At 43.5% G+C, this 12,604-nt stretch overlaps 2 protein-coding genes across 3 annotated transcripts in view; one reads left to right on the top strand and one right to left on the bottom strand.

Moving 5' to 3' along the window:
- SIAE (sialic acid acetylesterase) overlaps positions 1–12,604 on the top strand; it is a 102,750-nt gene that overhangs the window by 82,206 nt on the left and 7,940 nt on the right. The gene's annotated exons all lie outside the window — the stretch shown is intronic.
- On the bottom strand, positions 11,619–12,551 carry LOC118013352 (olfactory receptor 8A1). The gene has a single exon (XM_035009200.1). It carries the CDS (start codon positions 12,546–12,548, stop codon positions 11,619–11,621), a length of 930 nt encoding a protein of 309 aa, XP_034865091.1. The 5' UTR covers positions 12,549–12,551.

Genomic DNA, 12,604 nt, shown 5'->3' with positions numbered 1-12,604 from the left:
GGGAACCTGCTGCAGGCAGATGATTGCCCCATCTGTGAAAGGGCCATGGCTCTGGCCAAATGCAGATGAATCCTGTGTAACTGGGTGCCTCTTCCTTCTGTGCCCCAGGATGATGAAAAACGGGAGGAATCTTTTCTCTTTGTCCACATTCCCTCCTGACTCAACCCCAAGAGAAAATAGTGCGTCCTGAGTGTTGGGGCTATAGGAGACAGTATTGGTGACGTATGGCCCCACTCCCTTTGCCTTTTCTTTTTAGGACAAGCCTGTCCTCAGGAGTTTCCTCCTCTTCAGAGTGCCTTCCCTTTGCAGGGGAGACTACTATGGCCAATTCTGCTGGTTTGTAAAGTTAGGGGAAGTAGGGATGGAATTAGAGAGTCCTTTTATGGTTTCAGCTCTAAGGTGTTTAGTTTATCTTTTTAAAATACAGCTCTTGTGAGACAAATGACCTACAGACTTCCCCTACCCTTTTCCTGCAAAGATGTTACTCTCTGAAAGAACAATAATCTCTGGAATTTGGCCTGTTTGTACTTTTTTTTTTTTTGGAGGGGGGGGTTACTACACCAACAAAAAGAGCCTGGGAGGGAAAAAACAAGTATAAATACACATTGAGTATTGTGTGGAAGCAAGAAGGAAGGGCTGTTTTTACCCCACTGGAAAGATGGTGGAGGGGCTAATGACCAGTCACAGGATGTGAGAGCTGTTCTCCAGCCTGGAATGCTCTCCTCCCCTCCCTTCCCTTGGGTGCTCCAACTGGCTAGCAGTGATGGTGCATCCTATCAACTTCATCAGTATTTAGGCTGGTCTTTATCTTGTTTTGTGTGGCTCCTGTTTTCTTTCGCAGTTAGTTCACCACTCAGAGTGTGGAGGGGAGGAGGATTAATTATCAGTAGCCACATGTATCGGTCAGAGTTCTCCAGAGAAACAGAATCAACAGAATTTATCTATCTATAGATTTGTTTTAAGGAATTGGCTCATGTGATTGTGGGAACAAACAAGTCCGCAATTTGTAGGGCAGGCTGGCATGCTGGAATTCAGGTAAGAGTTGATGTTGTAGTTTTGAATCTCAAATTCTTGGGTCAGACCAGCAGGCTGGAAACTCAGGCAGGATTCTATGTCTGGAGGCAAAATTCCTTCTCCAGGAAATTTCTTTGCTTTTAAGGCTTTCAACCAATTGGATGAGAACAACCCACATTATGGAGATAACGTGCTTAGAGTCAGATGATCATAAATGTTCATCACATTTACAAAATACATCCATGGCAACTTCTAGACTAGTGTTTGATCAAACAACTAGATACTATAGTCTAGACAAGCTGACATATAAAATCAGCTGTCATAGTCCATCCATTGTCAACTTGGCATCCAAACGTATCTCCTTGAACCGTACTTAATCTCCATATAAAGACAATAACAAAGCCGTACTTCTTCCTAACACGATACAGCCAAACTGACACATAATACCAAGAATCACACCACTCTTAGCTGAAGCTCTCTTATTTTACTCTTCAGTACACTCACTGATTTAGCCCTATCACCCACCTTTCCCTAAATATATTTTCTGTACCTCCATGTCTTTTTTTTATGTTGCTTTCCCTACCTGGAAATACTCCCATCGTCTGCTAGTCACCTTCTACTTATCACTTAGGACTCTGAGCAAAGAGTTCTTAGCACACTGTAAAACTTAATCATGTATAGTAACGATGTTAAGAAGTAGGACATGGTTTCTGAGTGAAGATTGAGTATAAAAGAAATAAAGGTCTGGCCAATTATCTGTCATAAAAATAAAGACACACCACATATTATACACTATAATAATTTAAAACATAAAATCATAAAAGAAATTGTATAAAATAAGAAATGGGATACTCCTCAGCAGACAACAAAGTGTGTGTGCGTGCATGTGTGTCACATAAAAGACTACTACTATAAACAGGGCTCATTTAAAATATAAATGCCTGCTATGCCCCATGTTAGCCTGTGAACAATAATGATGTCATTAGCCTTATCTGAGTTTGAAAATAATTTGGGGGATGTATTAAGTTATTTTGAGAAGGTTCCCAGTAGATTTTGAGCAGATACATGGATAGATACCTAGGTTGCAAGCAAAAGTGGTTAGAGTTGTTTTGCTGACATTAGAGCATGAGTTTATCTTTTTAAAATATAGCTCTTGTGAGACAAATGGCCTACAGATGTCCCCTACCCACTTCCTCAAAGATGTTACTCTCTGAGAGAATAATAATCTCTGGAATCTGGCCTATTTGTACTTTTTCTTTTTGCGGGGGTGGGGTGTACTACACCAATAAAAAGAGCCTGGAAGGGAAAAAAAAACCTTTAAGTACATACTGAGTATTGTGTGGAAGCAAGAGGGGAGGGCTGTTTTCGCCCCACTAGCAAGACGGTGGAGGGGCTAATGACCAGTTACAGGATGTGCGGGCTGTTCTCCAGCCTGGAATGCTCTCTGCCCCCTTCCCTTCCCTTCCCTTGGGTGCTCCAACTGGCTAGCTCCCGTTACAGCCCGTGATGGTTCTTAGCTGCAAGAAGCAATCTGACTCTGGTTAACTTCAGCAGGGAAGAAATTTATTGGAAAGATATGGGGTAATTCACAAAACTGTACAGAACCTAGGGAGCCAAGGTTAGGAAATAATTAGGAACCATGGGAAGCCTGGGGGCTAGAATCACAGTTATGGCCTCAAGTAAGGAATGTGCTGCTTTAAGTCACACTGGGCATTGGCCATTATCACGGGTCCCATTACAAATGTAGCACCGCTGGTTGCGAGAGATTATCATCTTTGTCTTTCCATTATGGACTCAAAATTCTCCTTGCTTCTTCGTACCACTTGCTCTGGAAGCAAATCCTACATGGGGGAATCTGATTGGCTGAGCTCTTTCTGTACCTTTTAGAGATCTGGGGAGCATTGTCTGGCCTTATTAGCTACCACCTGGGGAGAATTCAGTAGTCAAGCCAGGGCAGGTTTCCAGACAGAGAAGGGGGTTCTGGTGCTGGGAAGCCCAATATTGACTACAACCTATCCTTCAGTTCTCTGAATTTCACTTCCTCAGGGAAGCTATTCTTGACCTTGGAAATTCAGTTCAGTTCCCCCATTTAATGCTTTCATCCAACCCTGTACCTTCCCTTGGAGGATTACCACACTTCTAATTCAATCTAATAACATCTAGGGCCTCTTTATGATAAATGTCTGGTGTGAGGTTTTGCAGCTCATAGAGGAGGTGTGAATTCTAGGCCCACACACATGCAAGTGCAGGTGTGGTTCTCAGGGTTCTCTGGGGAGAGGGTTTTCCTTTTCCCCTGCTTCCTCCAGAGCCAAGGCTGAGACCAGCCTGTGTCCTTGACCTCTGTGTGGGGGCAGTTTTTTTCTAGTTCATTCTCTCAAGTCTCACTTCCTTTGAGCATGGGTTTGTGAGTGTGGTGGGAGGTGACATGGCCTCGACTCCCACTCAGCATCATGCCAGGGCCACCAGCTTCATCTCTTGCCCCTCATGTGTGCAAATCCAGGTTCTTGGCCCAAGGACACCCGCAGGTCAACCCTGACTCCAGCTTCATGTACACTGTCAGAGTCCTGCTTTCTTACATTTTTTTTTTCCCCTCACAGCAATTTCCCTTACTTTCCCACAAATTATACCATATAATAAAAGATCGCTTTAATATTGCTTATCCACTATTTTTATGTGTCTCTAGTGATAGGTTTTATTTTCCTGCTTATATAGCCAGAATTATTTATGGTTTCAATAAATATTTTTCAATTTAATGAATGGAGGCTTTATTTATTTTTATTTATTTTTTATTTAAATTCAGTTAGCCAGCGTATAGTATATCATTAGTTTCAGATGTACCGTTCAATAATTCATCAGTTGTGTATAACGTCCAGTGCTCATCACGTCACGTGCCCTCCTGAATGGGTGCTTTAATTATTATTTTAATAAACAGAAATATTTCTCTTTCATGTGCCTCTTGGTCACGCTGTGTACTTGCTGAATCTTCCATAAAAAAGCCATTTTTCCTAAAATAAACTCAGAACATTCAAATTTGGAACTGAGATGGATTCTCAGGGTGGGGAGAGGTGATTGCACCAAGTGACTCAGACCCTGTCCTGGAGATTTCCCTGTCCCTCCTCTCTGCTGTCCACTCACCAGCATGCAGGGCTCAGAGGGTCACTGCTTCTCCTCAACACCAGACAAATAACCACAACCTTGTTGCCCTGTGGTGCCTCTTGAGACAAGGCCAGACGGTTCCATCATGACTGTCCTAGAGGCCAGGGGATGGTAGAAGGGAAATAAGCAGGTAGCGTGTGAACAGAATACATCTTATGAGATATTGTCTAATCATTACCAGCTCCGGGAGTCCCGCAGAGGTGTCCACACCCTAGCTCCTGTGTCGGAGGCCACCCTTCACCCTCACTATGCAGGATCACCTTTGGCCTGTCTACTTCTCAAAGTCCAAACTGAGGACGGGATGCCAGGTTCTCTCTCTTTGTCCACCTAGGCCCCTCTTCTTACAATGTTGGTTTCCTGGATGAGAATCCACTTACCTCTTAGGTGATTAGCACTGGCAGCACCTTTTCTCTATAGGAGAAGAATCCAGTGGGGCACCTTTTGTTCAGGCAGTAAATGAAGGCATCAGAATGTGCACTCAGCTCAGCCTGACACCAAAGCCCATGCAGTTTGTGCTGTCTGATGCTGCTACAAGGTTTGCATTTCTCTGAGCATCTAAGTGATAAGTATCACTTTGAGCCCTGTGGCTTTATACATTAATTTCCAATCTTAACATAAATAAGGACATGGTGTCTTAAAAAAGAGCATGATCTTTTGAGATACGCTGTTGAGATGTGCACTTGTATGTTTGTGCTGCTTCTTACTAACCCCTGAGCTTGAACTAATTATTTCGCTTTTGTTAACCTCAGTTCACTGTAGCTGTAAAATGGAAACACTACCAATATCTTATGTACCAAATTGTGACATCCTGATGCTCTTTCCATTGCTGGGTTTTTAGAATGCTGGCAGCCAGTCTCGCGGACTCATTCCTTGCCCATCCCAACCCAACCTTAAATAAGGAGGTTGAAGAACTTCCTGGTGAAACAGACAAGCCTTATACATACTGATAAAGTGGCTTACATGGACACTTTAGTTAGAGAGTAACTAAAGCAGTGATTCTGAAAGTGCAGTCCCCAAGTTAACAGCATCAGCATCACCTGGGAACTTTTTAGAAATACAGGTTCTCAATCCCGGCCCCAGAGCTAGTAAATCAGAAGCTCTGGGGTACAGCCCTACATGCTGTCTTCCTAAGCCTCCTAGGTCATTCTGATGCAGGCTAAAGTTTGAAACCCACTCTTCTATCAGTAAAGGACATATTTCTTTTTTTTTTTCCTTTAAAAAAACTTTTTTTATTAACATATAATGTATTACTTGTTTCAGGGGTACAGGTCTGTGATTCATCAGTCTTACACAATTCACAGCGCTCACCATAGCACATACCCTCCCCAGTGTCCATCACCCAGCCACCCCATCCCTCCCACCCCCCTCCACTCCAACAACCCTTGTTTGTTTCCTGAGATTAAGAGTCTCTTATGGTTTGTCTCCTTCTCTGGTTTCGTCTTATTTCATTTTCCCCTCCCTTCCCCTATGATCCTCTGTCTTGTTTCTCAAATTCCTCATATCAGTGAGATCACATGATACTAGTCAAGGACATATTTCAGTTACATTGGGGTCTCAGACCACAAGGTCTGGCCATTATGTGGCCAGACAATCATGGTGCCCACTCTCCCTCAGCCACATGAAATTGAAAATATAATTTTAATATTTGAAATGAAGCAAAAATTACCTCTATTCTGAAATTAGTTTTTGGCTTTCTTTTTTTTTTTTTAACTGGGAGACTGTAGAGATGTTTTCTAAAATCTTTCTGGTGTCCTGATTTACTGGTGTCTAAGCACTTGCTTCATCTGCTTGCTTCATTGCTTTCAGCCCAGCCCCAAGTAATGAAACTTGGTCAACGTATGCTTCACACTTGGAGCTGCCTTACTCTAAATTCCGTGCAAAGACAGGAAATGAGGTGGTGGAGACTCCCACTGCATTATGTAGTGGCAGCAACCTACTGGAGGGGAACTCCTGGGCCAGCAACATGAGTGGCAAGAGGAAGCCCAAGGCTATGAACGCGATTCCCCGTTGGCCTCCAGGGCTTCAGAGTGCAAGTGCCCTGCAGCTGTGTGTACAAGCCCCAAGATACTGCTGAGCACTGGGGTAGGGATGGGTGAGGGTGGGGAGGCAGAGACAGGAGGAGGGATCCCAGGACAGGCAGGGTGAGGACAGGACAGCTTCAGCAGGTGGCTCTGAGCAGTTATCTATGCTAGGAGAAGGAGATGCTTCTCTAACTGTCCAGGCCTTGGGTAATTAGAGGGAGGCTTGGCCTTGAGAGAGTCTTTGCTGGAAGAGGATCCAACTTCAGCTGGGCCTGGTGCCAGACTGCTTACCCTGAGTTGCCCCTGAGCTGGTGGAGCTCCACTGCTTTGTGCTAAACCCTCACAAAGGAATTTTCAGCGTGGTGATAGGGAAAGGGAAGCTATGGGCCAGCGACCCTCCATAATTGGTGTGGGATTTGAGCGGAGTTTGCTTAAATGTGTTGAAGGTTCTTACTTTGTGGTTCTGAATGAGAATGGAACCCCAAGACTCTGCTTGGGATTATTACAACAGCATTTTCTTCTCTTTCCAAATGAAGGTTTTAACTCTGGACTGTGGTTCCTATTCAAAAACTGCTGTGCATTTGATGCTAAAGACTATCCTTTCCACACCCTTGTCCTGGACTTTTCACAAGCTGTTTCAACTACATGAGAGCCTTCTATAAAGCTCTGGAATGCATAGCAGGATACAGAAGTGCAAAAGGCATGAACTTTGATAGCTGCAGTCAAAAGACCAGGGACCATAGTATCAGTTTTTTGCTGTGTAACTTTTGAGGAACTGAATACACAAACACATAATGGCCAGACCTTGTGTAAAAATAGAATTCTTCCCCACAACCTCTGCAGCAACCAGCCTGTGAAGCCAAACCACAGCCTCTGCAATAATTAGCCCAGAGTGGTCAGGATTCAGCTGTTGACTGCTTTGCTGATTTTTGCCCTCTGTTCCAACTCCGGACCAGAGAAAGCCAAATATATTCCCCCAACCAATCACAGAGGGAGCCCCGGCTCTAGTTAGCCTGCCTCCAGCTTCCCCATGCCAACATCCTCCAATTAGAGCACCACTGAAGCCTTTCCCCCCTTTCTCACTCCCTGGCCTACTTAGGAGTCTCTCTACCAAAGGTAAGTGACAGTGGCTGGCTCCCTGTTATGGCAAGCTCTGAATAAATAGCCTTTGCTTGTTCTCATTTGGTGGTCTTTGTTTTTTCCACACTTTGGATAACTCACTTAGCCCTATTTTTCTTATCTTATTTTTTTAAGATTTATTTATTTATTTAAAGAGAGAGAGCACATGCACATGTGAGTTGGGGGAGGGGCAGAAGGAGAGGGAGAGAAGCAGACTTCCCACTGAGTATGGAGTCCAATGGGGCTCCATCCCATTACCTCATGGCCCTGAGATCATGACCTGAGCCAAAATCAAGAGTTGGAGCCCCAACTGACTGAGCCACCCAGACGCCCCCTATTTTTGTTTGTAAACAGTATATAAGATGGTCTCACAAGATGGTAAGTATTGATTGCTATTGAGCGTTAAGATGCCATTTAAAAGAAAAACACTTTATTGAGATGTGATTGATATACAAAATGCCATACATATTGAATGTATACAACTTGATGAGCTTGTAGGTAAGTATACATCCATGAAAACAACCATCACCACACTCAATACCATGAACATATGCATCGCCTCCAAAAGTTTCCTTCTGTCTCCTATTTAAAAAAATTTTTTTGTGACAAGAACACAACATAAGATTTACCATCTTAGCAAATTTTTTAAGTATACAATACCATATTGTTAACTACAGGCAAAAAAAAGAAAGAGACCCTTTGAAGTTTAGGCTGAGTATACTTCTCAAAGGACACATGAGAGAGGATGTTCCTTGTGTACACACTCTTTTTATCTCTAATGGTATGAAAAATGAGAAAAGAGCTTATGTACTCACATAGCTTTCCTCTCTTTTTAAGAAAACTCTATGCCACACCCATAACAAGTAGAAAAAACCCCTGAGAAAGCTGAAATTAAAGTTATCTCAAACTTAATATGCTTTCTCATAATAGTCTTCTGCATATAAATTTGAATTCACTCTAAAAAAAAAGATGCTTTGTAAAGTGTAATATGAAGGACAAACTTATCTCAACTGTAGGACTTGCCAGTCAGGGAGAGAAGTAGCTATGGGCAGACACATGGGCAAAGGTCATCTCCCTCCATAACAGCCTTCTTAGACTTGGTGAGAGGTGTTCTGTCCTCAGCCCTTCTCTGGCTGTGCCCCTTCCCACAGGATAAACAGATCTAAGGGGACATGCTCAGCCAGAACCTCTGTACCTCATTTAGGACTTGCTTTCAATGTTGGGATACCAGAATTCCCTGCTCAAATACCCTTGACCTGCTTATAATGCTCTTCCTAAGGTCCATCCCTTAAAAGTAGATCACGCAGCTGGTTGTTCACCCCGAGACCAAAGGAATGACCAGGGGATGGCTGTGTATGGGGGACATAGATGGAGTTTGGATGCGAGGATATCCATAAATGTGTCTGCGTGAAGCCCCTTGCAGAGGGAGCCAGATCTGGTGGTGGGACATGGAGGGAGCATGCTGTGGCTGTGGGCAGGGGGCTGGAGACCAGGCAGAGTCTTCCTTTAATATCACATTCTGGTGCAGAACAGTTAGCATTCTGAGATTTCTAAATTTGAACCTGGCATTTTAGCTTGTTATGAAGGTATATTTGTCAAGGTAGGAAGAAGAAAATATTTAACATTTTGTTAGCTTGATTTTTAACTTCCAAATATTTAGAGAATCTTTCTCCAGGCCCCACGGATATTGAGGGTGGGCCTGCCTGTCTCCCCATTCAGCAGTTCAGTGGCCAGCTCTGAGCCAGGACTCTTGGGGCGTGTTGATTGGTATGCATCTGGGGGTGGGGGGCGGGTGGTGGTGAGTCTAGAAAAAGGAACTTTTATTTCTGTTTCTCTTTTCCCCACTCCCTACTTCCATGCGTCTTATCTCTCTGGGTAACCATTCTAACCTACTTAATGTATATTTTATGTTATTTTTTCTTTCTAAATGTGTTTTTTTTTTCCTGGTTTGTGTGCATGTAATTTTATATACATAAGTAATATGTTGTAGATCTTGTACAGCCCTCGAGCTCTAGGCTCTATCGCTTGTAGCTAATCCTCTGCTTCTAACTGCTGCCAAGTCTCTGCCGCACCCTGTCCTTTTATGTACCCAGTGGTGGGTGTAAAGAGAGAGCTCATTGTTTTAATTTGCACTGCTCTGATTAGTAATTAGTTTAAGCATCTCTTCACATGCTTGGTGGCCCTTTGGGTTTTGTCATGTAAAGTGTTTGTTGTATATACCTTGCCCATTTTTTTCTGTTGATGTTTTTCTTCTTGTTGGTTTGCCCGCGTTTCTAATATAGGCTAGTTAGATATCGTCTTCCATTCTATTTCTATTAACTCCATCCCCTGTGTCCTTTGCTGAACAAATATCCTAATTTTTGATACAATGAAATTCACCAATTTATTTGGCTTTATGGTTTCTCACCTTCAGCTAACAAGTATTTTCCTAGTTTTTTTTCTAACCAGCAGGCCTCTATAGTGGTAGTGATCTTATCTCGGGAGAAAGGTTAGGAAAAAATGGGTAGCCACTTGGGAATGGCTCTTTCAATATCCATTCTACTCTCCTTCTGGTCAGGTTAAAAACTAAAAATTACATACCCAGATGCTCTGGTAGCTGGAGCCCTGGGATGTGAATTAACTGTCATTGGAAAGGTGGTAGGAGGGGGTTCCCATATTTCATTTTGTCTCAGAATCACATGAAGGTTTATTAAAGCACAGATTGTGACTAATTCTATAGGCCCGGAGCCTACAGAGGGCCTGAAAATTTGCATTTCTGACAGGTTTCCAGGTGATGCTCATCCTAGGTTCTGCTATTCATGAGTATGAGAGGCAATTTTCATGGGGGCAGTGGGGATAGGGACAGTAGGACCCCTAGGTCATGTCTACTGTGAAGTCACTCTGGGGGCCACCTCACTCCTTCTCCAGTCACTCAAAAATCTGTATGCAACTAGTTTCCTGTATTAGATTCCTTTCTGCTTAAGAAAACTAGTTATTTCTGTTTCCCATAATAAACCACAGCTTGATACAATAGTATACCAAAAATAGCTATAAATGACAAGAGGATATCCATAAATCCTTTGCCCTATGTCAGGTGCTGAGTCTAAAACCCTTTTATCCTTGATATCATTATAAGCAAGGGGAGCAGGGGGAAATTTGCCCCATGGCCACTGGATTTACTGAGAGTCTGACAGTAGATCTATCAATTATTTAAGCAGGACAAGAGGTTTTGCAGCAATGTGTAATCTAGGGTGACCCATCATCCTGCTTTCTCTGGGACTGAGAGATTTCCCGAGATGTAGGGCTTTCAGTGCTAATGCTGGGAAAGGGCCCATCAAACAGGGTCAAGTTGGTCACTCTGGTGTAATCTTTCCTTAGTCATCTTGAAGAAGTTGTCTACAAAGGGAAAGAGGCTAGGGCAGGTGATAAAAGGTGGGGATATGAGAAATTATTTTTTTGGAGGTATCTAAAACTGGAAAAGCATAATTAGGTCAAGCTTAAGAGGCTGTTCAAAAGGAGTGTCGGCCTAAAGGTGAAGGGATAATGCGTGAGAGCTGACTGTGGGCTCTGAGTTAGATTTGGATCCCAGTGTTGTTTGTTTGCCAGCTATGTGACCTTAGCAAGTTACTGAACCAAGTTTGCATATCTGTGAGATGGGGATAACAATAGTACCTACGTGTTGTGAGGCATTATTGAAATAATGCATATAAAGCATTTAGGGGAGTTGCATGGCTCAGAGTAAGCACCTCAAAATATGTGACTGGCTCTTAGTATTTTTATTGTTACTACGAAATTACACAAGGGATCATGTAGAGGTTCTTGGGCAAGAACAAGTAGAGAGGAGTGAAGAGATGAGAAGAGGTCTGGATGAGCAAGGATCTGTGTCTCACTTCTTGGTGACTTTCACACTCACCTCTCCTTGCCTGTGTACTCCCTGGCACACACACACACACACACACACACAAAAGAATTGGGTTGAGTAATATTTTCTATAGGGAAGGTAATAAAACAATGGATGACTTTCAAACTCAATGCTGAAAGTTTAAAATTTATGTTAAATTACAGTTAAGGTAGCAAATGTTTACCAAAGGGTTCAGGACAGAGAAAATGGATCTCAAGTGAAAGAAAACATGAACTTGAAATAATTTGATTTCAAACAGAAATGGGAGTCCAGAGAGGGAGGGAAGGAAGCGGGAAGAAGGGGAGGAGGCATTCATCCAACCATGTAGTCAAGCGCCTATTTCCCATCACGCTTGGATAAGTATTCAGGGGGCTTCCCTCTGGTATTAAAACAACTTAATTTTAAAATTGAGAAAGAATAACATTTCCTCAAAACACTTTTCTCCTCAGTGTTTTCTGCATGGTGGCCTTTACCTCCTTATTCCTCAAGCTGTAGATCAGGGGGTTCAGCATGGGGATCACTGTGGTGTAGAACACGGAGGCCATGTTCTCCTGGGCCAGGGAACTGACCGTGGAGGGTTTTAAGTACATGAATGCGGTAGATCCATAGAACATCCCCACAGCCACAAGGTGGGAGCTGCAGGTGCTGAAGGCTTTGGACCTGCCCTCTGTGGAGCGGATGCGGAGGATGCTGGAGAGGATGAAGACGTAGGAAACAAGGACTGTTAAACTGGTGACTATGATGTTGAATCCAGCCAAAAAGAAGACTGTCATTTCAATATCATAGGTGCTAGAGCAGGAAAGCTTCATGAGAGGGAGGATGTCACAGAAGTAATGACTGATGAAGAGCTCACAATAGGACAGTTTTAACATGAGGCCAGTCTCTATTGTTGAGCCAATGAGCCCCATGGCATAGACCACAGCCACCAGCAGGGAGCAGACTTGATGACACATGATGACATTGTAGAGCAAAGGGCTGCAGATGGCGACATAGCGGTCATAGGCCATCACTGTCAACATGTAACACTCGGCAATGACAAACACAAGGAAGAAGTAGAGCTGTGACATGCACCCTGCATAGGAGATGGTGTTCTTCTCTGACACAAAATTCACCAACATTTTCGGGGTAATGACAGAGGAGTAGCAGAGATCCACAAGTGACAGATTGCTGAGGAAGTAGTACATGGGGGTGTGAAGCTGAGGATTCAGACAAATCAGTGTGAACATGCCCAGGTTCCCTATCATGGTGACCAAGTAGATCCCAAGGAAGAGGAAGAAAAGGGGGAGCTGGAGCTCTGGCTGATTTGTCAATCCCCTGAGAATGAAGTCGGTCACTGTAGAGTGATTTTCTGCAGCCATTCTCCTGTGTTTGGGAGCCCTGTGGGGATGGAAGAGAAGAGCCCATGAAAGGCTGC

The sequence above is a fragment of the Mirounga leonina genome, unplaced genomic scaffold (assembly GCF_011800145.1).
Source record: "Mirounga leonina isolate KUSES-001 unplaced genomic scaffold, KU_Mleo_1.0 Mir_153, whole genome shotgun sequence".
Classification (NCBI taxonomy): Eukaryota; Metazoa; Chordata; class Mammalia; order Carnivora; family Phocidae; genus Mirounga; species Mirounga leonina.
The sequence above is the reverse complement of the archived record's forward strand: the minus strand, read 5'-3'. Positions and strand labels throughout refer to the sequence as shown.

Bases quoted from the DNA above. Each gene is read 5' to 3' on its own strand.
- LOC118013352 (XM_035009200.1), bottom strand. From the start codon at position 12,548: ATGGCTGCAGAAAATCACTCTACAGTGACCGACTTCATTCTCAGGGGA.